Source organism: Acanthopagrus latus, chromosome 17, assembly GCF_904848185.1.
Source record: "Acanthopagrus latus isolate v.2019 chromosome 17, fAcaLat1.1, whole genome shotgun sequence".
NCBI classification, from domain to species: Eukaryota; Metazoa; Chordata; class Actinopteri; order Spariformes; family Sparidae; genus Acanthopagrus; species Acanthopagrus latus.
Genome location: NC_051055.1, coordinates 27,206,657 through 27,234,562, shown reverse-complemented (window position 1 = coordinate 27,234,562; position 27,906 = coordinate 27,206,657). Strand labels below are relative to the sequence as shown.

General features: G+C 43.6%; 1 protein-coding gene and 1 long non-coding RNA gene across 5 annotated transcripts in view; one reads left to right on the top strand and one right to left on the bottom strand.

Moving 5' to 3' along the window:
• znf385d (zinc finger protein 385D) overlaps window positions 1–24,650 on the top strand; it is an 86,590-nt gene extending 61,940 nt beyond the window's left edge. For all 4 annotated transcript variants that reach the window (XM_037075374.1, XM_037075373.1, XM_037075371.1 and 1 more), the window contains 4 exons: window positions 13,048–13,392; window positions 15,963–16,144; window positions 19,703–19,804; window positions 23,439–24,650. In XM_037075374.1, the coding sequence (XP_036931269.1) occupies window positions 13,048–13,392; window positions 15,963–16,144; window positions 19,703–19,804; window positions 23,439–23,693 (884 nt within the window). In that variant the 3' untranslated portion in view covers window positions 23,694–24,650. The remainder of the gene's footprint in view (window positions 1–13,047; window positions 13,393–15,962; window positions 16,145–19,702; window positions 19,805–23,438) is intronic.
• LOC119006546 lies at window positions 15,216–27,305 on the bottom strand. Its single transcript, XR_005070835.1, has 6 exons — window positions 26,862–27,305; window positions 25,899–26,037; window positions 19,054–19,172; window positions 16,952–18,160; window positions 15,933–16,075; window positions 15,216–15,627 (listed from the first exon to the last, which is right to left on the bottom strand). It is a non-coding gene; the product is annotated as an uncharacterized LOC119006546 (long non-coding RNA).
• Window positions 27,306–27,906: the final 601 nt, after the last annotated feature.

The window sequence follows — 27,906 nt, the reverse complement described above, 5'->3', positions numbered from 1 at the left end:
GTGGTCTTAAAAAAAGTAAACAAACCGTCCTTGAATTTCCACAACAACAAGATTTACAACGTGGCCACATTTTATGCTGTTTTTAAAACATTACCACCAGGACTGAGCTTAAAACTCTGGTACTTAAGTGTGTCGTTAACCCGTGAACATAAACCGCTGAAACACTGGAACGATATTTAGAGTCAGAGAAGTATTTTGTGTCTCGGACAGAAGCTAATATACTTAAATATTTAGCACTGAGCCTGAGTTCACTCCCTCTGCTGCTGCTACGGTGCATTCAATTGTTTTTTTTACAACTATATAAAAAGATGTGAGCAATGGTGTGTTCATGTGCCATGGGAACCTTGAGCTTCCGAGACATTAATTTTAATTAACCAGCTATATTATCAATAAAAAAGCATCACAATGTCCTTTTTTTATAAAGATAATGTCATCTAGTATTAATTAATATTGTAAAAAGATATATGTGAGTCTGCGTCCTTACAGTTTTCTTTAAATCGTCAGCTTGTACATCTAAACTGCATATTAAATAACACACTAGAAGCTAACAGTAACTAGATTAAGACACCCGAAGTGTCCAAAATTGGACTTTAATCAAAACATCATGGAATAAATATCCAGATAAATAAAAACAGACGAGATACACTAACCAGAAAATCGTGAAATAATCAAATAATTGTTTGGATTTTCGGGTTATTACAATGAAATGTTAGTTCATCCTGCTTCCATTCAGTCTGCTGCCAGCCAGCCTGTCTGTTTTCATTTCACAACACATTTTTTCCATTTATTTTATAATCCCGCCTGTCATCACGGAGTCTCCGTCAGTCAGGCGACACAAACACGACCGAGCCGGCGACGTGATTGGCTGTTTATTCAGACACCAAAAAAAAAAGCAACAGGCGGTTGCATAACGGCGGCGTGGATGAGACGTCAGGATGAAATGTGTTCTTACGGGATGAAGTGATCACTCGTAAAGGATTAAGTTGTGAAAATAAGCAGACAAAAAAAAAAAAAAGACAATTGGAAGTAAAAACAGATGGAAGTTAAACAAAACTCTGCTGTTGTGAAAATAACACATTAAATTGTGCTTTAAAACGGATGTTCAAATTATGGTTTTGTCATGATTTAATTCACATGATTTCGTTATTTTCCTAAAGTCTTATTTGTGAGATTTGGACGACGAGCTGCAGTGACAGAAACACGAGTTGAATTTTTGAGCAAAGACAGAATTCATGATGTAAAGTGAGGTGACGGCTAATCTGGCGTTTTCTCACAACATTATTTTAGGAAGGTCGTTTACTTGCTTAGTTTGTTGGAAGCGTATGTCGAAACTCTGTAATGAAGCGGGGATGTTTATTCTGTATCACGCTGGAGCAGACGAGGCGCGGCAGCGTGCAGGAGATGGCGGGAAGGGAAAGTCAATGGAAGAGGATTTAGAGGATTCAGGATCAACACGTGGAACAGACAAACACGACAGGATCAGGGAAACACAACAGAGGGCTGAACTGAAGGCTCGACTTAAATACAGAGTAAACTAACGAGGGGATGAGGTGCAGGTGGAGCGATGCCGAGCGGCACAGGTGACGGGAACGAGTGGAGAAAAATCTAGGACGGGAGGTGGAGGAGACGCAGTGCAGGTGTGGATGGAGAGCAGACTGACGAGGAGCGCAAAAACACAGGACGGAAACAGAGCAAACAACAACACATTAACCAGGAAAACAGATAAAACAGGCTAAAATAAAACTGAGATGACAAGAGACGATTCAAGGCAGCTGTGTTTTTACTGCTGAGCATCTACAGGATTGACTTTAGAGGGGAAAAATGGGGGAACTGAGGTAAGTTTGGGTCAAAAAGACAAATTTGGTGACAACTATTTGTTGTGATCTTCGAAGAGAAAACTCTCACTCGACTCGATGATGTGCAGCCAAACAACAACAAAACAAAAGAATATTTTCTAAATTCTTAGTGTGGATGTTCAGCTGTGATGCAACATGCTGATCGAGATTAAAAACGTGTGATACAGGCAGAAAATAAAAGAATTAGATGATTATTCTATCTTAAAGCTGCTACTTAAAGGTAAAATTTGAGAAAAATGTGTGTTAAGGATTTAAAGTCCCAGCAGGATTTGTTGGGATGGCTTTTCATGTTTCTGCAAACCACACTGAATGCTTCATGTTGACATTTTGTACAATATGTGGCACATCTAGTTGACATTTCATGTATGTAAGTTGAAGTTGATGTCGGGAAGCGACCACCGTCCGAGACTGTGTTTTGACGTTCGTAAGCGTGATGCTGTATTTCATTGAAGATTTTCCAGCTGTGTTTGTGGTGACGAAACCAGGTCACGTAGGCCGAAACCTAACCACCGCAATTTGCACTGAGCTTCTTTGCCAACATTTATTTCTGATGATTTAGTTGTTGATGCCCTAAAACACTGAGGCAGATTTCTCGTAGTGAAAACCAGCCTCTGATTCTATAGCGTAGTAAAGACGACCTCCTCCCACTCGACAGGCACTGAGATGTCTGTAATGGACTCTAAACAGCGCTGACACAAACATTTACTCACAAAACATACAAACACACACAATGGTAAACACATTACACACAGACAGAGACCTCTGAGACCTCCAGCAACACGCCGTCGTAACCGAACAGACAAACGGGCTATTAATCATTTCAGCGGCTTTAAGAAAAACACGCACAAAAACAAAAACACCAGCAGACTTCTACAGCATCTCTCTATCATATCTACAGTGAGCGGGGGCGGCGGTTTGTCACGAGTGGCATCGAGTAATGAATATTAATGTGCTCAGATGTCAGGAGAATTAATTGTCGAGGCGGGTAAATGCTGCATTATCTGCGAGGCTGAGAGTGTTTGACGGTATATCAGCGGCACGGAAACTCGCTCTAATGAAAAGCCGAGTTCGCGGGAAGAGTAATGGTCGTAACGTGGCGAGAGGAGGCAGGAAACGACGGGGAGGCACAGCTCCGTTCGCCCTCTCAGAGCGCGCTGTCGGGTTTGTTCAGCTCTCAACTCGCCGCCGAAAAACAACAACGGTCAGCGATCATTTAATTCCACAGAAAACACACCCAAAGCTGAGAAGAGTGTTCGCGGTAGATGCTTAAAGTCGTATCCTGTTGTGTCATTTAAGAGCTGTAATCAGGTTTAATCTCCTCATTAACAGTGAGTGCTTTTATTTTGTTGGATTGCACTTTAAAAGTATCTTCTTCCTTTTTTTATCTTTCAACCGATTCAACTGAATTAATTAATTAATTAATGCCGTGTAATAAATTGTTTAATGAGTTTTGAAATTGTGAAATTGACTCCATTACGTTCTCGGCACTCGAGGAAACAAGTCAAGTGAACTTCAGACGTCGCGTTTAATCAACAGCTGTTCAGCTGTCGTGAAGCTCGGCACGTCAGTTTGAAGAGCGAGAGAAGAAAAGAGGAGAGAAAAAGGCTGTCTGGAGAGTTTTACCTCTCAAACAGTGCATGCTGGGAAGTCTGCTTTTATCCTTGATATCTTTCCTCAGACACTCAAAGCAGCTCTGGCCTCCTACAGCTCTGTTGGACTCTTGATGGACAGTTAAACAATAAAATAAAGGTGGATGAGGAACTGATGCAGCAGAACCAGACGCACCGTCTCTTTTAACTCCACGCGTTGTTATTCCTCGTCAAAACCAGATGTGCAAACTCGACTACTGATGGAGACTGAGATGTGTTGGCAAAGTGGCGGCTAACGTAGCCGAGCCGCTAGTCTCCAGCAGAGATGAAGAGTGAACACTTGAGGGAATTAATCAGACGCCACTGAGCTCCCACTGGAGGCTCATGGTCAGTATAAAACATGGGCGTAGTCTCCGTGATGATGCCACCCTGAGGTTTCAGAAAAGCCATCGTGAAGCTCGGCGTGGTGGATCTTTGTCCGACTACACCGAACTATTGGCAGCTATGGAGCCCAAAAATGTAAATCTAAAATTATATTTAAATCAGGCTGTTGCAACATTGGGCATTTATGAAGATTTATAGGCAGCTTCAGGTTGTCGTTTGAGGAACTGCAGTTTCTGGCACTTCCACATTAGCTCTATTTTTCAGTCGCCCCTCGGTTAAGATACCCCACATCTTTTTTCGAGACATTTTCCAGACATCGATGTGTAAAAATGGTGGAGGGCTTCTTTTATCCAAAGCAGTGAGTGACCTCAGTCGTTCAACTCATTGTTAAAGCAAAAAATAGACCAAGACAAAGAGGCGGCAAGCTTTAATAACCAAGCACAAGTCCAAAATACACAATGGAAGCAGTAAAAACAACACAGGCGAAGAAGAATCCAAGACAAAACAAAGACTAATACAGAGAAGTGAGAACAAAAGCCAAACAAAAGCTGGAACAAGGACGACGCAAGAGGACAGAGGAACAGACAAACAGAGGAAGAATGAAGGAAAAATCACAGACTTGAATGCACAGCGGCTGATGAACTAACAACACACAGGTGAGCAGGAAGAAGACAAAGACAGGAGGTGAAAAAACCCAAAACCACAACACTCTTCACCTCAAATCAAAAGACTCGACACTTTAAACTCACACGAAGCTCGTCGGCTCCACTGACTTCTGTGTGACGTTTTCAGTGCAGTACGTTGTTTTCAGAAGCACGTATCTTATTTTCCTTTTTCTTTTAGGGTATTATCTCTGGAAAATCACTGTACCAACAAGAAAACACACTGCCTGAGTGCAACATCCCAACAAAGACGCGACATAATGGGAGAAATTATTCGCGAAATTAAACTTTTTTTTTTTCCTTCTCATGATTCCGTCTTGCTCGGGGGGCTTAAGTCGACGTGGAGGGAACTTAAGTGCGATGTTTCGAGGGGTAACGAGTCCGTTTGAAAGAGTGTAATCACGGGGTTGGATTTCATCAGATGCAGCGAGCGCCCCTGTGTTTTCTTTTACTTCATTGTTGAACTTGTTGTGTGCGTCTGTGTGTGTGTGTGTGTGAGATTGATGGACGGTGGGGACACAGTGAGATAGTATAGATTAGCCGGATGACTCAGCGGCTGCCTGTCAAGTGTGTGTGTGTGTGTGTGTGTGTGTGTGTGTGTCAGTGTGTCCTTACAGCAGCACCGGAGAGAGTAGAGCCAGATCGAGCGAGCGAGCGAGCGAGAGAGAGAGAAATGCCCACAGCACAGCCCGCCATCTCTCAGTTCCAGTCCACTGCCTGAGGAAATGTACCCTGATATTAGCTATTAAAGAGCAGATTGTCAGGGGAGCCATGCCAGCACTGACAGCAGCTGTACAATGGAGCAGGCTGCAGGGAGGCAGCAGGCTAGCTAAGACTCTCTCTCCCCCCTCGGTCTTCTCTTTCTTGGGTCTCTATCGACTCCCCCCCCTCCTCCTCCTCCTCCACCACCACCATCCCAAAAAAAAAAAGTGCTTTTGTGCCCGAGTCTCCGTACGCAGGGCGCTGGGTTGGAAAAAGCCCTTACACACAGACGTCGGTGGGGGAGAGAGACAGCAGCAAAAACCTGATGAGTGTGTGATTAGATTGGCTTCCGTACCTGCAAATGTTCCCATTCGAGAGGGCGGGTGAGGGTGAGGAGGGGTGGAGGGTTGAGATCCTGGATGTGTTAGCCGCCGACACTTCCCAACAGAAATTAGGCGCGGATCATTGGCTCTCAAACGAAATGGGAGGGAGATAAATCAGTGCGAATTCAAATCAGCGACTCCCGACGCTGTTTAAAATTTTTAAAAAAAATCTGAGATAAGGTCGCTTTTCTACCGCTCGACGAGGAAATAATAATAAAAAAAAGATACGACCGCAGGCGCCGATGCACTCTTATTTGTGGATGCAAATTTTGTTCACCTTATCAATCTTTTTTTTTTTTATTCGAGGGATATTCAAGCGTGACTCTTTTCTCATTTACTCACTTTGAAAGCTGACAAGAGCGGAGAGAGAGCGACAAGGGGGGGAGGAAGAGTGGGAGAAAAAAAAAAAAAAACGTAGACGTTGAATGAAATTTGACAGAACTCAAGAGCCACGAGGGATTTCTGTCCTTTAAGTTGTGACAGCATATAATAAGGCCCCAATCATTTTAATTAAAGAGCTTAATCCAGCTTCATTGAGAAAGGTAATCAGATCTCTGGGGAGTCTTGTGATTGCCTGGAGGCCTAAGTGAAGTGGAAGGATTTCAGAGCAGCAGTTTTTCTCCCTCCATCGCCGGAGAAAGGATCTCAGGGGAGAGTCGGGAGAGGCTGAGGTACAAACGAAGGGAAGAAAGGAGGCGCTGTCTTTGCTGGAAGGGGTCGCGGCGTCCGTCCGGATCTTCCCTTCTCTCGATTCTCCCCGTCTTTGTTGCCTCCGTACTCGATTACTCTCCTTTAATGTTATCTTTCCTCTCACCTTCTCGCGGCCTCTCCTCTCGTCGCCCTCTTTTCTTTCTCCTTATTTCACTCACTCGATTTTTTTTCGCCCGCCGTTGTTTGCCTCAAAGCTTGTTTACTTTTCCAGTTTAACTTTCATTTAACTTTTCTCTGTTTCCCCCCCAATCTATCCTCTTTTGTTCTCGTTTCTTATCCTTCCCTTTTCCTTCACCTGGCCTGAGTCTCTCCATCTCTTCCCCTCTCTCTCTCCCTCCTCCGACTTTGCTGTCGCGCCCAGCTCGCTCCATACCAACTTTAGATTGATCACAGTCATTACCTCCATTAATGAGAGGGGATTGAGTTCTTAACTGGGCCGCGCAGAGCCAGTTAGGTCGCTCTGACTGGGGATATGGATTACTGGAGGCTTCCCAGAGTGCACGGCGTCCTAGGCCAGCCAAAGTACACTTTAATCACCTGCCCTTCCAACGGCAAATGGGTCTTTAATGACGCCGTGGTAGATGGGTTCACCCCAACACAAGGGCAAATACATGCATGACTTAACATGGTGTGGCCTCCCCAGCCAGGCTTTGTAACAAGCAGACGGATAAAAAAAAAACTGAGCCGCTCTGGCTCTCGTTGGTTTATTATTGAATTTATTCACACTGGGAACCTTCAGACAACTCACAATTCGAGTTGACTCAAAAAAACGTGGAGAAGGAGCCAAGATGGCGTCCATTTGACACGACACACACGTCTTGGTTGCCCGGACATACTTTTTAAGAAACAAGCTGACAGCATGGCTAACACAGTAGATTGACTGATGAGATAAGTTCCTTTATTGATTCCCTGTTCAAGGAAACAGTGTGCAAACAACGACAGTGATGTTTCACTGTGATTTCAGCTGCAAGGAACGAACAGTCAGGTCTTGAAAACTGTTTCAGCCAATCATAATGTTGAAAAATATGGTATTAAACATGATTATTGGACTTTTCTGCATTGGGGCACAATGTTTTAAGAGAGAATCGGCGCTTGGTATCAGTTTCATCCAGGGGTTGTTGGTGTTCAGCCAAAGCTGCGTCTGACGTGTCTTCTAACAGCTACACAACTTTATTTACACGTCATTCAGAAGGACTAGTTTGACATTTTGGGAGAGCTTCACAGTTCTTGGCTTGATTGCTGAGAAGATTAATATCACTCTCACATCTGTGCATCGAGTGTGGAGCGGGAACATTAAGGAGATTAATCTCTATTAACAGATATTTGCATGTGAATGTGGAATCTGCAGGCGAGAGGCGAGATTTTGAAGTCTAGTTTGAGTCTTTGGTTGCATTCAGGTTAACAGTCTGTGTGGAGAGCGACAGAAGTGGAGGGCATCGGCTGAAATGCTACCTTGGATACCCACCAGTTAGTGTCTGACAATGATTGAGCTTTTAATTAGCTTTTATTAAAGAGATATCTGCATTTATATGCAGTCATCTGTTTATAGAGATTAGCTGAAATGTCGTCTCGCGTCTCAAGCTGCTAATCAGACTATAAACTACGATCATCACAGGAGAGGAAAAGTCTCTGCCTGGATGTCTGCTGGCTGCTCTGGATGTGTTAAATCACTGGTAACTGGCTCCAGAGGCTGAATCGCTGTCAGGTGATGAGCGTAGCTTAGCATAAAGACTGGAAGCAAGGGCGAGCAACCAGCCTGGTTCTGTCCAAAGATAAAGATAAAAATGCCATCTTGACTTGTCTGACTTACGTATGACTTAAATGCTAGTTGTGGTTTCACGAGGAGTTGCACGTGCTGGGGCGTATTTTTATCTGTTGCCTTCACGCTGCATTTATGCTAAGCTAATCTCCTCCTGGCTCCAGCTTCACACATCTGCACAAAGGTATGAATTTTCTCATCTCACTCCGGGCGAGACGGAGAGAAGGCGTGTTTCCAATTAAACACATGTAGAAATGGAGCTGGAGACATTGTGGTCGCACAGTGACGGCACGAGGCCTCGCTGTTCGCCTCACACCTGTGTGAGTCTTTGATGTTGACTGTTTTGGGGTTTTTTTAGCAAACGCACACAGACGCCAGATGAAGCCTGTGGGATGTAGTAAGTGGACTCTGAGGTGTGATTATAATAAGATGTAAAACTACTGATTCCAGGGTGAAGTGTGAACTTTCATGCTGGATATTTAAAGTGCTGGAAGCTTTGTTTTCCCTCTTTAGGACAGGACAGCTATCTCCCCACCTCCAGTCTTTGTGCTAAGTTAGGCTAAACAAATCACGCCGCCTTCTCTCCTGAATTCATAAAGACGGAATTGATATTGATCCTCACACTCCAGGTATCAGAGCAAACACGCCGGCTGCCAAAAAATGTTGAGGCATTCCTTTATAACAGCACCCGAGCAATTTACTCTCCACAACTGTTTGCTGAATATATAGCAGCTCATGAAGGCTGCTGTTCAAAACGCTCGGTCAGGGTAGAGTCGAGTCGAGTGCCAGAGAGAAAAATCCTCTCCGTGAGAAAACGACGAAGATTATGCTGAGAAATGAGACTTATTCACAGAACGAAACTAAAGCAATCTGCGACGATACTCGTGATGACAACAGCGCGGCGCGTAATGGATCTCTCGCTACCTCTTCATCCTGATGGTGCGTTTATTTTAACTCCCTCACGATGAAAAAGCGAAAGCAGTAAAATAACGACCCAACAACTCACCTGCTCGCACAAACGCCAAAAAAACCCCTTTGCACTTTTTTTTTTTCCCCCGGAGCTACCATCGGTCCGGTGACCGAGCCATTGAAGAGCTGCCCAGAGAAGCAGGTGTGATGGCAGCAGTTTGTTGGCCGGCGGTGATCGCGGTGAGGCCGAGTGAGTTAATCTCTGTGATTTCAGCTTGTTTTGATGCCTGGCACACCGCAGCGGGCTTGGGAGTAGGTGGCTGTTAATTGCAGGGAGCAGAGAGGTCGCCGCCGCTCTGCTCGTGGCATAAACATTATTCATCAGGAGTGACAGGGTCAGGCACTTCAGAAAATAGTTCACGGATTAATTATTGTTCTTGCGGTAATAGCTCGGGCTCCGCGGGACTTAATGTTAAGTTACACCTTGGTCATTCACGGCCGTTGAACCATTAGGGTCAAAACTGATTAATGTTGAAGCTGTATTTAGCTGAAGGCCTGAAATATGAACACAAATAAAACCTGATATGTTTCAAACCAACACACTTTCTATGTCTTGACACAACAATATCGAGGCGTCCTTCACCTTTGGCCCTTGTCGGCAGCTTATCGGCTAATTGAATTGGTGGATCGTTGAGTCCTCTGTCAGAACAGAAAAAAAAAAAAAAAAAAATCACTCAGATTGGCTGTGCAGCAGAGCAAACACTGGGAACAGGGCCGGGCTAACGAAGGGGGGGGGGGATGCAGATCAGGTGTGGTGGGAAGGCAGACCGAGGGGGAGGAACACAGCAGGGAAACAAGCAAAGGACACAGCAAAACCGAGAAAACACGAAGAACGTATGTAACAGAAGACAAAGATGACAGAGAGATTGATGATGGGCCAGGTAATCGTCCTCGTGTAAACTCTGTTTGAGATCAGATTACTGCGATCGCCTTAAATCAGGGTTAAAGCGCTGTTAAGAGTGCACTGGAAGGGCTGTGTAGATTATTCCGGCTCTCGTCTGAAGCGTAGTCAGCCTCGACTTCAAATTAAACAGAACATAAATTGCGCACAGCTAATAAGCGGAAGTCACTGGTCCCCTTCTCTGAGCTGAGTCCACAGACTTTTATATAAATGTTCCAGTCACGGTATCGAGTGTAACCGCCTGGAATAATGGTCTTTACCGTGCCAGATGTTGTTCTTTACATCAGTCCAAGCGTCTACACACACACACACGCAGATATACAGGTAGAGGTCAATCAGCTCAATCCTCCTCCGGCTGCGGTAATCAATAGGCCGCCCTCGCTGAAGGTCATGTGATGGACGCATCCCGTCAGGCAGTCAGAGAACAGCAGCAGCATCCACACAGAACGGAAAGACAAATATCACAGCACCGACTGATTCAGCTGAGTTTATTTACTGAGATTTACAGTCACATTGACTGATGAACCCCCGTCGCCGGAGTAAATACCAGCAGCATGCAGTTCTGCAAAACGCTCGATTCTCATGCTTCCGTCACGTCAAGATAAAACTGCCTGAACCCTATCAGCAGTAAACAGACAGCCAAGACAACAAACCAGCATGTGGGAAGTCTTGCCAACTCACCAATGAAGTGTCTCATCATCAAACAGCAGATCTCCACTGGATCCATCACACCGCAGATCCTGAGGTGGCAGCCGTTTGATTGACAGCTCGTTCTACGCCCGCCCTAGAGCCTGAAACAGCCAATGAGTGATTGAAGAGACCCTTGTCTGCCTTTCAAATGGTTCAACAACAGCTTTGAATTTACTTTGTTTGAGGAAGAATGCACGTACATTTTCAGGGAACTGGACTTAAAGTCTGATTGTACTGAAGGAAATAAAGAAAATAACTCCATTATCAGATTTAAATATTACTCCAAAATACCATCATCATCATCATCATCATCATCACCATGAGACTCTACTTCCAATCCAATCCTGCATCGTAAGATTTTATTACTTATAGGTTAGAAAACGCTCTCACAGCTTTCTCTCTTTTCCTCCTCCTTTTCCTGTACTTTAAAGATCTGCATTCAGAGCGTGCAGCGAGTTCCATAAAAGTGCAAAAAGCAAATATCATAGTTGGGAGTCAGTCAGCTGTGAGAGGAGTGTATTACAACAAGTCTAAATGTGCCTCAGACCCATTTCAAAGGTTAATGGATTGAATGCTCGCAAACACCGAAGCACTGAAAGAGAGAAAAACCCACGTTGCATACATTTACATTAAGTTTAAAGTGTTTAAAGCTGGAGCTTTCATGCGGAGTGTCGGTGCGACGCCGCCGTGATTCAAAACCTCGGTGTGAATAAAAAGGACAGCTTTCACCAGGAGCTCTTTTACGTGACGTCAGAAACACACCTGCTGCTCCAAACCTTTTTCTCTTATTTTTTATTTATTTATTTATTTTTTTGAAAACCACTGGCAGGATTAAACCCCGGTGCCGGTGTAACTCGGAGCACTTCTGCGGCACCGTCTCAGGGATAAATAAGAACCGCATATAATGGCCCACAAAAATAGCATGACATAATTCACTATTGATTTGCTCTCCTGGCTGGGTGATCTTCATTTCGTGACACTGGAGTCGGGAGAACTCAGAGGCATTGGCATCGATCAGGCGGTGCCGCGAAAGGCAAAAATTTCATTTTCGTCAGCGCGGCGGCGGCGGTGGTGGTGGCGGCGGCTGGGCCCGCTGTATTCCACACGCTGACATGTGGTGTTGTTTTATGAGTCAGGTTTAATCGATCGGCTGCCGTCTTTGTTCCTAAAAATATCAGACGTTTCTTTCAGAGGCACAGGAGCTATTTGTGTAACATGTTAATGTGATCTCACTCGCTGGCAGAGGATCAGAGGTGTGATTATATCTCAGAGCTGTCCATCACTGATGCAATCTATATGCATTTCTGTTTTATATGTACATACACAGCATGCCAATCAGTTTTCTCCTGCAATACTTGGAATTGTTGCTGTTTTTAGCCTTTTTATAATAAATATGAACCAGGGTTACTTGTCTCTGGTGTTTTCATGGTACTGAAACATCTTACTTGGATACAAAACCTGGAAAAATATCGATATACCATTTTTTTTTTTTATCTTAGTAGCTGACTCTCCCTTTGTTTGTTACAGTCTTTGGTTAACAAGTATAACAAATAAATATATAAATTACACAACCAGAAACATAAACTTTCAGTCTCAATACGTTGAAATCTTTATAATCGTCTGCAGCCACAGAGCTCACATCTTGAATCAGTGGCATTCGTAATTTCAGATTCATTTACTTCCAACCCGAGTGTTTGTATGAAAAACAGAAGCCTGTTAAATGTGTCTATTAACGCTGGGGGGAAAAAAAAAGCAGATATTAGAACATGTTGTTTCTCTGAGAGTCTTGCTGCTCGTTCCAGCAGGCGAGCCTATAATTGCTGCTGTTTGAGACCGAGAGCGTTTCCTCTCCGTCCCTGAGAAACTCATTTCCGCTGTTTTATGTGCAATTTGCAAAAATTCTGTATGTGGACACAAATGCTGCAAACTGGCGAAGGTGTTTTCTTCATTTGCTTTTGTTTTTCTATACCTCTATACAGCGGGTTGTGCTCTACTGTAGATACATCTTTTGTTGCCATGCAACCTATTGACAGTGTATCAGATGTTCTAACTGTCTTACCGAGTAAATCATGCAGGACCGGTGTTACTCGTTGACGCGGCCCCGGCCTGCGGTCTAATCTTCTGTGCTTGTTCTGAAACTCTTTGAACCATGTCCTGACCGTGCCTTGAAGTCAAATGTTCGCTCATGCGTCGAGTAACATGTATGAATAAAGAGAATATTAAATGTCACGTTAGCCCACATAATCTTCACAAAGACACATTTAGATTCATCTGTGGTCGTCGTGCATTTTTATTTTGTCAGTATCTCTGTTGTTGATGTCCACGTCAACTTCTATAACAGCCACCTGTTGGCTGCATCGCATGAATAAAACATCCTCGTCCGTAAATGATGGATGGACCCGTTTGATTCAACAAACAAATCATCTGTTTTCTCTCTGCAGATGGCGTCCCTGGAGCAGCACCCCTCCCGCTCTCCCCTGTGCTCAGACTGGCACAGCCGCTGGCATCCTTGATGACCCTCACGCCGCTGACGCCAGCACCCGCGGCCTCACCCGTAGTCCCGAGCAGCACGGCGGCCGTCGCCCCAGAGACTCCCTCGGTCGCCGGAGGGGACGAGAGGCCAGCCGAGCTCGGCTCGCCGTCAGAACCGGACCCGGAGCCCGAGGCCGAGCCCGAGGCGGAGACAGACGCTGAAACAGAGGAGGAGAAAGCTCGGCGTCTCCTGTACTGCTCGCTGTGCAAAGTGGCGGTCAACTCTGCGTCACAGCTGGAGGCTCACAACAGTGGTGAGAGACGTGTGACGGGAATGTGAACGTCACTTCAGTGTTTGTGGTGATGATGATAGAGGTGTTAGTGCAGAAGACAAAAGATCCTCCAACATGTTTCCTCATGTTGAAATTCTAATCCAGTGTGTTTCAGTCCTGCTCATGGAGCCCTTCAGCCCTGCAGGTTTTAGTGTCTCAATTCAGGCTCTGCATCCTTCAGAGGAGCATTTGAAGGCCAATTACGTCACAATGCCGTGCAAAGGATGTCCCAATTCGAAGGCTCCTGCAGATGCAGCCCACAGAAGCTCCTTCTTTTCCCTCTTTTTTGAGGATGCACCGCTACTATCCTTCGTAGCCTCACAAAAGGGAAAAAAAGAGAAAATGGCGACATTTTGTGGCGTAGATCGTCACTTTCGTGGGCCTGGGCGGCAGAAATCGTGACGTAAGGGTAAAACATTTGAAGATGCAACCAGGAAATGCTCCAAAGGCTAAACCGTCCAATTTAACAACGGCTGAGTGGGTTAATAAGGTCTCTCCGAAGGAATCGCCTTCAAAGAACACAAAGGCCGGGTCCTTTCAAGGATGCAGACCCTGAATTGAGACCCAGCATGTATCTAAGATACTACTGAAATGATCAGCTCGTCATCAGACTCTGCTGAGGCCTGATAACGTGCCAATTAATGTGTAAATATTTTGTATTATGTGTAATAATTTCACATAAAGAATATTTTATTCCATGTGAAAAAAGCCAATCTCTTGTGACATTTACTTTATTTTCATATGTCAGATCTTTAATTCACGTATGAAAATGGCCAGTTTCACGTGAAAATCTGGAAATGTAAATTTTCCAATGCACACATTTTCTATCATGTGAAAAAAAAAAACTGATGTGACACGTGTGACGTTACAGTTTCACTGTATTTTGAAAAGTTAAAATTTTAGCTCACGTGTATATAAAAAACAAATGAATGGAAAAATACGTGAAAAATGGGGAAATCATATGTGAAGACGCAAATTACTCTTGGTTAGTTTTCATGAGACATTATTTTCTGTTGTTAAAATTTCAGCAGGTGTTTGTCAGAGTTTTCTCACCAAACGCTGTAACCTTGGCATCATTTAGCCATCTGTGTTGTGCAGTTTCACACACACACACACACACACACACACACACACACACACACACACACACACACACACACACACCAGTGCTGAAACAGTGATTTTGTCCAGTCGATGCTTTTTGTGAAGACGGTTGTTACCTGCTGGTTTCTGCACAATCACCCAGAACCAGCGCTGAAGTGTTCGTCACCGCCGTCGTCTCTGTTGAGTTGTATCGGCCGTCCTCAGCAATAATTGTCAGATGTGAAAAAACTTATTAGAGTTGGAGTTGTCAGTGGTTTCCATAGCAACCTTGTATCCAGCTTCGCTCGGGTATTTCAGGACGTTTCTGCCTTCGCGAGCAGAGATTGTTTTTGTGATTCTGCGTCAGACTAATTCTCGCACAGAGTGGAGATGTTACAGGACGCAGAGTCGTCTGTGTCTTCTGTCGGAGCGTCGTGTCACGCTGCTTTTGCCTCATCATATCAAATTTTTAAAATTATAATAAATATTTTATTTGAGAGTTTGAACAAGTCAGATACAAATCTAACAACAGAGAACAACACCCATGTAAGAAACTGACTGACTGACCGACTAAGAACAACCACTTACATCTTTCAGAAGAAGAAGGAGAGGCAGAACAGAAGAAGAGGATGAAGAGAAGATGTAGAAGAAGAGGCAAAAGAGAGGAAGAAGAAGAAGAAGCAGAAGAAGGAGAAGAGGCAGAAGTAGAAGAAGAAGGAGAAGTAGAGGAAGAAGAGGCAGGAGAAGAAGAAGAAGAATTTAACCGCCTGGGCCATAAGAAAATGTTTATTCCAGCAGATTATGTCATGATGACGTTCTTCTTCTTCTTTTTTGAAAAAGTTTACAGAAGTTTCCATCAACCTTTTCTAATGCAGTGCTTCAAAATGTGCATGAAACTACAGTGATGGAAACACAGCTGATGTTTCGCCAGTATCCTTTAAGCTGTTGAAATAATATTCCATCTCATTCCAGGAAAAGTTATTCTTTGGTTTCAGCGGTTGAATCCCAGAGTGACAGTTTTGCAGAGACTTTGAATTTCTTCTGAAGCCGAAAGTCTAGAAATATATGTTGGACGTTCATCTACCGGTCCTAAAGTTCTGGACGCGTATAGAAGAGGGCAGTTTGGACGAGTGTCTGTGAACCAACAAGAAAACTTGAATTTGAATTTGTTCAGAGGGTCACAAAGTGGTTCTGGTGGTCTGGGTCCAGGTCCAGAGCTGTTTTTGATTCCTAGTCTGTCTCTTCACTACAACCAGCTCGGGTCAAATGTGTAACTCTTCTGTGACTGACTTTAACAACGTTCTCAGCTTTGATCAGGGACACTGAAAAATTCGACCTTTTCACACTGACCCTCGTATCGCTGAGGTCAGAGAACACTTAACTCCGGGTCTCACCTTTCCTTCAGGCAGAACCCTGCAGAGCGAAGTTCAGGTACTCACCTGGCTCCTTCTGTCTGTCTGAACCTGCAGGTACGAAGCACAAGACGATGCTGGAGGCCAGGACCGGCGTGGGCTCCATCAAGTCTTTCCCCCGGCCGGGAGTCAAAAGCAAACTGGCCGTGACCACCAAATCATCGACGGGCCTGCAGAACAAAACGTTTTACTGTGAGATTTGCGACGTGCACGTCAACTCAGAGACTCAGCTAAAACAGGTGAGAAGGACGGAGACACTCTGAAACTCATGAACCCAAACAAAAAATGATATAAGTAAGAAACTTTTTGCAGCTTTCCTGCACAAGTCATATGTTTAAATGATGCTTTTAAAGGTAACTCTGCACAAAAAGTAATATTTTACTACTTTTCATCGCTATCTGACATAACAATTTTATTTTGAAAGAATTGTCAACATTTTGCAAAATAAGCTCATTCTCATTATTGCCATCCAGTTCCAACAACTAAAATATAGATCAACTGTGTCTGGACAAGAAGTTATACCCTATAAAAAGTGGTGAAACAGATGTAGTGAAGCAGAATATTTACAGAATATTACAGAATAAAAGGTCTTTTCACAGCATACGTACACGCCAGACGCCGCAGTTTTTTGGATATATGTCATAGGTATTTTTTTTTCTGTTCATCTGTGAAAACCTGCTCATTTAGAGTCATTTACTTCAGTGTTAGACATCACATTTTGTCATTTAAGATTCATTAATTAAGATTAATTTCTCTGGATTCAAAAGATGCACCGTTAGTGCTGATAATATTTGATGTAAGTTGGCCGTGCTGCTGTCATGCACATAGAAAAAAAATAAATCTGGTTGAGAATTCGCAGCAGGAGGCCAAGAAGAGAAGTTCCTCCAGCAGATAAAAAAAAAGAAACCCTCCTAAACTCTCTCCTAAAATAAGGAATACGGTTCCTGGTTTATATGCTTTTAAGGAAATCGGATTACCGAAGGAAGCTGATAATAATCTCATTCCTGTGATATTTCTCTCACTGTGGCTTGGCTGAAAAGTCCTACCTAGGAATGTTTATCCTGGTTGTCGCTCGGGGGCACTCCATAAATCTTCTTTTCTTGTAGCTGCTGATCATTCTGTCACGGGGGGAATTTCATCTACAATACTTGAAACCCCACTCGGTTTTGTCTGAGCTAACCTTGAGCTTGCTCACTGAAAATAGACGGGCTTTGTATGAATTTTTCATGCAGGGACTTTTACTGAGTACTTCTGAAAAGCGGCGATTCCCTGTGAAAAGAATCCAGCATGACAAATTTCTGCTACGGCATGAAACCAGAGGAAAAAGTGTGATTGTCAAACCCACTGGAAGGACTTATGAGCTTTAGACGCAGCCAGAAATCTGCCTTTTGTTGTCGATGTGTACCCACACTGAATTATTTATTGCCTTTATCTGCTCAGAGCACCGAGTATTTCTCTAGATGTCATCCCAGATTCTCGTTTTCCACTTGTTTATTCACATCAACTGCGTGTTTCTGCTCGCTCAACACCAGAAAACTGTTAATTTCACCCAAAATGACATTCTGTATTTAACATGGGAACAAAATGTGTCATCTGGTGAACGCCGTCTGCACTGTATCCCTGCAGCAGGGCCAGAGCTGCAGTCATTCTCACCGCGGGTGGCTCCAGTCAAAATGAGACCTTTTAAGCTGCAATACTTCCCGCTTGGTGTATTTTTAGTCCGGCCTCCTCCCTCTGGGTTGGTCAGGTTCCTGCATCATCACATGATAAGCTATCTATCCTGAAATGACATCCAGCCTCTGGCTGAAGTAACAGGCGACTATAAAGCATCATAATCTGGAAAAAAGCGAAGACAATCTGCAGTGTTTTCCTCAGGACGGGAACAAAGTGCAGTATCTCAACCGGGAATACTTCATCAGACGTCAGGGAAACTGGTCGAACCTTCTTCTTGACCAGCTAATCTGTCTCATCCTCAGGGGTTGGATGATTTTTTGACCCCTTGATCTTTCCTCCAGCCCAGGGCTGCAAAAAAAAACTTTTTTTCCTCTGAGGACCAAAACTGAAATTTAATTGAGGGCCACGGGCCAAAAGCAATGTGGACAATATTCACATGGCAGCCATTTTCCTCTGATGTCACACTCGGGGGAGGGTGGAAGCTCAAACGTCGTTCTGCTGTTTTCCAGGTTACAAGTCGTTTAAACATACTGAATCTGACAAACTGTTATAATTTCACCTCCTCCTGATTGATCAACAACCTGAAAGACAAAGGACAGAAAAAAATAAGAGGGACAAGCTAACGTTAGCATTCAACCACTTCCTGTTTGATGCTATCAGCATGGATCATCTCTGGATGTGATCAAATGGCGATGTTAGCTCGGGAGTGGTTGAATGCTAACATAAGCTGATGGCTATCAAATAAGATGTTGAGTATGTTGAGGTGATGATACTTTTGTCAGAGTCCGTACGATCTTTTTTTTTATATCGTACATATCTTTTCACGACCCCGAGGCCGTTCATGCTGATTGTTTTTTGTTACGTTTGCTCTGGTGACGAGATGTGAAATGTCCCACCACATTAAGCGTCTGCATTGTTTTTCTTTATGTGGAAATAGCCGCTCCGTGTTGACAGGAGCTGCTGGCCTCTTTCTCCTTGACGCCGCCACCTACTTGATGGCACGGCTGTCATTGTGTTTCCTTTTTGGAAAACAACAGAGGCAGCTGGTTCAAAATAAATATGCAAATCAGAACATGTTGCATGTCTGGATTTGTTTCATAAATTGATTTGATCAAGAGAGACGAACCAGAAACAAAGCTGCATTCTGAATCATCCAGCCTCTGTGGCAATGAGATAAACATCTTAAGTGAAGAAAGTTTTAATAAAGACCCAGAAATTATTCATTTTTTCTGGACTAGATGGACTTAAATGTTCAATATTATGTGATGACTGAACTAGAATGGCACTCAGTAAAATGCGTACCTCCATCAAGGCCCACCAGCCCCAATTCAATTGACCCCAATCCAATATCAAACTCGGTATGTCTCTTCAATCCAAACCATCCATAAACTGATTATGTTACGTAACTTGAGTGATGAAACGACAGCGACTGTTCCACTCTCAAGTCAGTATGGTTGTTTTATTAATAACTCACATCAGTGGAGGACGTAACCTGCGCTGCAAGCAACAGCGTCTTCTCTGCTGTCTCACACGAACCAGGAATCTCGTCTTTTTTCGGAGGTTACACCATTAACAGCTTTCCTTTTCAGTTCCCTTCAAAATAAGACACCATTCAAAATAAAAGACATAACAGCATGAACGATTAAAGCATTATGTCTGACCGAATACGGCCTCATGGATCCATATCTTTATTCTTGGCCGAGACACATCCACCTGCTAAGTTTTGCAGAAATCCGTTCAGTAGTTTTTGTGTAATCCTGCCTACAAACCAACGCACAAACAAACCAACCAACAAATGGACACAAGTGAAAACATAACTTCCTTGACAAAATGTTGTCAGTATTCATAGAGGTACAATTTTGTTTGTTTCTTATTTTTTGTCAGTCAAACTTGGCTGAAAAACATCAAGAGAAACACAACGAGGTCGAGTCATTGTGATTCAAACTCAGAAGGACATTTGATACACGACTTGGACTGAATAAAAGCAGCAACAGTCCTTTCATATACATTTATTCATGATTATTGTAATGTGAACATTTCCGCAGTCTGCTGACATACTGGAACCTTCAGTGTGACTCTGGACGTCTCTCTGACACTTGTGTGTTTTTCTGTCTCCCTCTCAGCACATCAGCAGCCGGCGTCATAAAGACCGGGCGGCAGGTAAACCAGCCAAACCGAAATACAGCCCGTACAGCAAACCGCTGAAAGGCCAGACCAAGCAGCCGGTGAGTCACTGCACGCTTCTGTCGCCTCATCAGCAAAATATGTGTCGGTGTCACGACAACAATCACAGTCTCTCAGGAGACGGATGCATGAAGGCAAGAGAGACAGTTATTGTTTGATATGAGAGACCGTCATCCTCCTGTTCCAGCTGCTCAAATAAAAAAAAATAAAATAAAAAAAAGCTTACGTCTGCGCTTTGACCCGATACGTGCCGTTCTCTTTCGCTCCGTTTGCACGGGAGAGACTGTTGGACCAAACCGCATGAAGAAATTTGGCAGTTTAATGTTTCTTTGTGCTGCGGTCTGCTCTTGGATAAGGACCATTCAATCCACTTGAAGGCAGCTCATTCAATAAAATGTCAACTTCCATAACTGGCTCACCTGTTACCTGGCTTTTATTAAAAATCCATGGCAGGGAACAGCGTGATCTCATTTTGAAAACTTGGTATTTTATAGACAAAAGTGTCGAGGCTCTTCTGAGCCCAGTGAGCTGAATACAGACCTGGGGTCGAATATTATTCATCGGTAATTGTAAATGTCAGTTCTAACCTACTCTGAGTGCCTCAGCGTGTGGTCCTCCACGTCAAGGCAGTTCAGATTAGTGTCAGGCAAGTTTCCAAAACCACAGAATAAGAGAAGTCAAGTAAACTTTCCTGAGGTTCTTATTACTTCTGGTACTCGCTGTCCCCCTTTTTTAATCACGTAATAGCAATTACAGATCAGCAGCTGCTTTTTCTGACCATAGTTAGAATTCCTAGCCGACATATTCGTAATGTTATTTAGATGAGCAGCTGTTCTGATTCACGATCTCTGCGGTTCGTTTCTCAACAGTCGAATGTTGAATCACACCACATATCAGAGTTTTATTTTTCTTACCAGTTGAAATGTTTATTGTTGGTTTCTGGAACAAAAGTACGCACACGCAGGAGTACAGATACTTGTAGAAGTATAAAAGTATTGATTCTATTTCTTTAATCGGGTAAAAGTAACTAAGTACAGGCTCTGAAATACAAAGACTCATAGATACAAGCCACTCGTCCATACTGGAAATGCAATTGTTGTTGATTAAACGACAGATATCTGTTTATCAGTGGATGTGATTCTACATGTGAAAATGTTTTTGCACTGTCTCAGAATCAGAATTAACATTTCAACCAGTCAGAGTGACATTTTTTTTATATGTCTAAATGTCATTTCCACCAGTGAAAAGCTAAAAGAAATTCGCCCTGCAGATGAAATGTTAAAGGGCTGCAGTGTGAAGCAAACTGAGGCTTTCTTGCTCTCCGGGGGAGCGAACACAAAACCCCCCCGCAGGAGCTGTTTATTCGAGCGCCACGCGAGGCCGGATGGGTTCGATGCACGAAGGAGCCGCGACGATTCAATGTGCGAAAGATAAAGGACAGCTTGACTCTCCGTCGTACAGAACGCTCTTTAGAAAACGGCATTCATCACACCCACTGTTTGCCGAGACGGAGCGCGGGGGCTACCAGTGTGGGGGAAATGACTTTTTGTGAAACCCATCATTGACTGAGTTAACGGAGAGAAGCTTCTTTGATGAGCGGAGAGTAAAGAATGCTTCCCATAGGGTTACGATGCCTGAGTCAGTGATTGATAACCCATGACAAAAGGCTGCCATCCCGGTGCCGTGAGACCGAAGCTTTTCCATTACTGATACAGAAGATTAAGCCAGATAACTTCAGTGACCTCTTCACCCGATTAGGCTGCTTTTTTGGAGGTCTGGTGGTTTTTTCCCATTTGTCTGTCTGTCTGTTGTTTCCTTTTACTTTTCTTTTCATTTCTTCTTCTTCTTCCTAAATAAAAAAAACCCAAAACATTCTCACTCTGAAGGAAAACACACCGCTGCAAAATAACAGGGCATGACGGATATTAAAGAGGTCTGTAATCAGGGATGAACCATCAACAGAATAAATGTTAGTGTCTGCAAAAAAAAAAAAACAGTTGCATTTTTACGTTTGTTTGGGTTGAATTTTCTATTTTTCCCATCACAACGCTGTGATTACGCTCCGGTGAGGTCACAGGTCGAGATGCTCTGACTTCCCGGTGAAAAACAGCAGGTTTTGACACCACGAAACATCTGGAAATGTCTCCACGTGTCTGTAGAAATAACCTCCTGATGTGAGAGGGGGCTAATAAACACATCATTTCAATGTGATATGCCATGTTTGGTACAAATGTCAGCCTTGTATCTGTGGTTTGCAGAAACAGTTAAAGCTAACGTTTTATCCTGGCGACTCGGTTGCACTGATTCGATGATGAGTTTTATTTTTAAGGCAACACTTTAAGGAAACTACATTTCCAAAATGCCTCGTTTTGGGACTTGACTTTCCCCTGGCCAAGAAAAAAATGACTCTGGGACTTAAGTCACAACTACCAACGACCACGATATGTTGGTCGAGAAGTGGAACAATAATTTACAACACAAAGCACTTTGACGCGCCTGTTGCTATTTCACATATGAGATCACCTGGAACACTTTCAGTGATTAGCAGCTGATTTGTGGCACCTGTAAAACTCTCAGGCCCCCAAACTCCAACACCACCGCAGCCGCAGCATCGTCAGCCACCGAGCTCTCTGTTTATTCATGCTTCTCGTAATGAAATCTCATTTACAAGTTAAATCTCGTTTGCGCGACGCTGCCATGTCGCCGCTGTTGATCGAGGACTGTAACAGGAAACGGTCTGAAAAATCCCAGCAACACAACAGATAAACTGCAAGTGACGGAGAGCAGAATGTGAAAATGTCATGAAGAAGTCTGCAGTCTGTCTGTCCAACACACAAGCGTGTTTTAATTAATAATGATTAAAACAGAGTAAAGCTGCTAACAGTAACATTAGTAACAGAGGCTTTGATTGACTTTCTGTTGATTGATCAATAAATTAGCTTTTTTTTCCGAGCACCAGATATCGAAGAGATTTTTGATTTTTAATATTACTGTCGTCAAACTGGTGGAGAAAATTAGTTTCCCAGTATTATTTCTTTCTTTTGTTTAATCTGTGGTCGATTTGGAAGTTGATTTTTCTTTCCTCTGTTTTTTTGTTTGTTTGGGTTTTTTGAGTTTCTTGAGGCTGAAACGCCAGAACTGTTTTTCCCTCTGGCAAAGTTTTTTTTTTTAATATCAGCTTGTGTTTATACGGCGGTTAGAATTTGTGGACTTCAGCTTCTTTATGTTAACCGAGAAAGTTTGGTTTATAGAAAAAAAGCATTTTTATTTCTCACAGTATAAAAAAAAATAAAAATAGAGGAAAAGTTCTTGTTTTTGTATCCTGAAAAACAAAAAAGTCGGGGACACTGCAGAGATAAATAAATAAATAAGAAAACCAAGATGCGCTGCAAAAACTCAAAAGATTTTCATGTTGTATTGGTTTGATTTGTTGTCAAATTCGTCTGGTTTTGCCATCGTTATCTTGTACTGAACTTAATATAAGATAATGTCAGTTTGTTTATTTAGTTTATTCAGTGACAAACAACCAGACAATGAAGATTTTCTTTTTTCAGTTGCATCTCAACTTCTTTGGCGTTGGTTTGCAGCAGGATGTCTGATGTTGATTTCTGTCTTGTCCACCGTGTGAACATCCAAACTCTCCTGACTGTGTTTGTGTTTCTCTCCCCCCGACAGATAAAGTTGTCTCTGGGTAAGGAGCGGCAGTGTCAGCCTCTCACCACGCAGATGATACCCGCTCACCTGGCGGCCGTCGCAGCAGCCGCCGCCGCCGCCATCAACAACTCTTTCTCGCACCGCACGAACCACGCCACTAACCACGCCGCCACCCCCGCCCTCTTCCAGACACAGACCCTCCCTGCCGCACTGCTCCGCCCGGCCCCTGGGCCTGTCAGGACCTCCCACCCACAGGTCCTATTTGCCCCTTACTGACCTGTCTGACCCGGGCGGATCTGAACCGCCACCCGTCAAGGACCAAACCCACCCGCTCCACCCAGACCAGGCGAAGGAGTCGTGGCAGCATCTGTGCTCCTTTTTATGCATCCGGGATACTGAACATCCTCATACTGTGATCGGACCTTTACCACGTCTCTCCGCTCCTCGTATGGAATATCCCACCTTCAGAGATGAGCCGGGCCGCGGTGAAGCGTCGGGTTCTCTCACGATAGATTTATTTCTCTATTCCCACTGTAACCCTGAGCTGCAGCACACATGCTTCCTGTGCCATACTGCAGCCCGTGGCTCACACCCGGACCCTGGACTTGGTCCCACATTGTACCGCAATAATGTATAAGACTAACCCCCGTGAACTATGCAGTGTCATTATTTCATGATGCAAGGCACAGTTTGAGCTAAACGTGTGGTAGGGATGTGCTTTTTGTAAAGATACAGCGTGGCACTAAGATCATTGCTTTAGTGGAGGATCACCATCGCTCATAATTTAAAAAAAAGAAAAAAAGAAAAAAGGCTGTTACTGATCCTGAGAGCGAAGCACGAGCCTCCTCTGTTCCTGTATGCACTTTAAGCCCCTCCTCTGTTGATGTCTACATTAGATGGCTAGACTGTGTTAGATCGTTTAGAGTACGTGTCGTAAAACGTGTGTTTCCGTGTTCGTCCTCGCATATCTGTACGTGTGTGCATCTGCATGGGTGCGTGTGATTGTCCATCTGTGTTCGAGTGTGTGTGTGTGTGTGTGTGTGTGTGTGTGTGTGTGTGTGTGTGTGAGAATGGAAGAGCTCCCACCCACCATCATCCATCCCCAGTCGATTATCCAGCACACATCGTCACTGACCACGTCTCGGGCCAGAGGGACCACAAAGGCTTGTGTATATTAACTGTCAGTGTGTATAAGGTGAACAATTTCAAATAAAAAGAGTCCTAATTTGTTAATTTGTTTGTGATTCGGTGTTGTTCGAGTGGGAGCTATCGGGCTTTTAAAGGATCAGTTCACCCAACAGTTAAAATTCAGTCGCTACCTTCTCACCAGCACGCCAGATTGTAAAGTCAGCTGAAGTTTCATGGTCCACAGAACATTTCTGGAGCTTCGCAGCAAAACATAATCGCAGCATTCTCCTAAACTACTGAAGCAGATGGGGAAAACACTGAATGGCTCCACACTGCTGAACCAGTGTAGACCGGAAACCATGTGAAGAGATGTTACGGGTCGAGGTCGTGCACACACCTCAGACGGGGTCAGTGCTAACACTTTTAGCTTAACAGCTACGACAAAGATTTCAACTTAAAAAAAGGATTCAAATAACATTTCGTCAGATCTGTTTTGGATCTAGGGGGTTTCCAGAGACTTGTGTGGAGTTAATGGCTAAATTTTCATTTTTGGGTGAAATGTTCCTGACACTTGGGATGGAAAGATATTACCAAGCCAAAGGCCTTTACTTCAACACGTGTTAGCATCGCACCTGAGAAGAAGAGTTACATCAGTGTGTTCATGTCTGAGCCGAGCTGGAGGGGATAAAAACTACGACTGCTGCGAGGTTAACAGACCCGGGAGCTAATCCCGTTATTATACGTTCACATTGCACACAAAAGCCAGATATGGAGGAGGTATTAGTGACACTGCTGCCTCACAAGAGGAGTTTTTTTTTAGTGTATTTACAAGTTTTCTGTCAGATACAGACAACAAATCCAAATTAAGATCACTTCGAACACATTCGGGTGGACAAATCTCTGAAACACACAGTATCTAAGATATGTATCTCTTACTGAACCCGAAGGATATCGACTCTCCCGGTGTTTCCATCACGATATGTGTTTATAGCTAAACTAATCATTATATTTCTCCACTACACAAACACTTTCATAATTTCTCAGCACAGCTCCTTTTCCAGCGGGAACAGAATATGTTTCTGAGGGATGTTCGCTGTGTGTGTGTTTGTGACGCAGAGGGCTAATCTGTAATCCTAATGTAAATATCCCTGCTGGAAAATTACAATTCTATTCAATTATTTACAGTCTTATATTGTGTCTGAGTCGAAACCGGCGAGCAGAGCAGATATGCACACAAGTGGCGTGAAATTTATTACGACTGGGTAAATATTAAAAAAAAATAAAAAAAATTCCCAGGCCGCTGTTACTGAGTGACAGATGACCTATCGGAATAACAATGCGGTGGATTATTACCTGAATGATGTCATTTCTCATGAAGCGGCAGCGGCGGACGTTGAGCAGCAGAACACGGAGGCTTCGCAGACTATAAACATCTGTACTGCTGTCAGCTCGCTTCACTTTAAACATGCAGTTTGGAGGATTTAAGGGGGATCTGCTGGCAGAAATGTAAAATAATAAGGATAATTATGGTTCCATTAGTGTATAATGAGCTGAAACTAGGAATCATTCCATTTACTCCACCTCAGAATGAGCCTTTTAAACCTCAAACCTCTTCCAGGGACACCATGTTTCAACAGAAGCCCAAAACTAAGTGTGGGATCTAACGAAGACCGATATGTTTATTTCAGTTCTCAGATCATTAGTGATGTAGGAGACCGATAACTGATACTGACACTGATCTACATTTTGCAATAAACATGAAAATCTGAGTCTCAAAATGTTTTATATGCAGTGTAGAAAATGTAACTCTGCATTTGCTGAATAACTTTAGTTACTAGTTACTACAGACCTTGAGTGAGACCAGAGAGCGACTACAGACAGAAGAAGGAGGCTCCAGTATTTTATCGACAATCAGACACAAAAAATAGCAATACGTATTTTTGGGAAAATGCAAAATATCAGCTGATAACTAGTCTGTTCCTGCACCAATCTGACACACTGCACCTTTTGAATGACAATCAGAGTTTTCCCAATGTCAACAAATCCCATGAAAACACAAAAATCAACGCATTCGTACGTCTCTCGTCACCTTTAAAATGATTAATAACAAAACACTCAAATATGCTTTAATTGTTAGAAATGATCCCACAGAACTAAACACACTCAGAAGCAGTGGACGTTAATCCAAACAATTAAAATCAGCTGTGAAAATGTGATTTCTGTTCGTAGCAGCCACATTATTCACTACTTGCTGTCTGTTTATTTCAGCTGAATGCCGAAAGTCTCTCTGCATTGACAGGAGAAGATTCAGATCACCTGTGGCGCAGAGGTGTGGAGACCGGCTCCTAATTAATGGTGGAGAGCAGCTCGGGGTGAAAGGTGGAGGCTTCAGAGAAGAGGGCGACTCCTCTGGGTCACTCTGATTCCTTCATTGTCAGGCTGCAGACCTCCACTGAACAGAGACGGAGGCTCTTGTTTCCTGTTGAGGTTCGTTTGCATCCTTTTGATTTGCTCATTGAGGGGAATTTAAAGCTTTCTGAAGCTTATTTGAGTGTGTCTTATTTGAAGTCACACATGGTTGAACTCTGGGAGAAGCTGTGGACAGAATCCTGTTTGTTCCTACTGAAGATCAAACCAAAAGCAAAACCTGGTTACAGTTTAAAAAAAAACAAGTAAACTGTAGTTTCTTACAAATGACTAAATGGTGCATTTGTTGCATTAATACACATTCAGTGCTCTGCGGAGTAATTACAGCAGCAGGGTGGTGCATGTGGGACTGAGAGAATAAACTCCAAGTGTGTGTGTGTGTGTGTGTGTGTGTGTGTTCATGGTAACGAGGGAACATGTCGCCCGGGCCAACTCTGTGACTCATTTGTGTTTTTAATAGTTTTTGGACAACAATGGGGCTCCGTGGCACAGAGGAGGAAGATATATCAGGCTTTGGGCTCCGCAGCCTTTTCCACGGGATTTTGTTGACGATAATTATCCTTCAGTGATCGAGAGTTATAATGAGGCTTCGTTCCCCAGAGTCAGCACATCACACGGACGTCAAGACGCTCGTGTATTTGACTTCGCACAAGTCAAATTGTTGGGAAACGGAGGGTGGTGGAGGTGGTCACATGAAGCGGCCCATGAAGCTGCCATCAGGAGCACCGGGGAAATCCCCTGAGATAGAACAGAGCACGAGGAGCGCCGACAGAGAGATCAGGCAGGTGAGTACGGAAACGTGAGTGTCACCCTGTGCGTTTATTAACACCGCAGAGTAAAATGGAAAACACGGTGAGCAGTGGCACATGTTAAGCTTCGGTACAGGTTGAATGAAGTAATATATCTCCTACACACTGAACACTGAAATGATGTG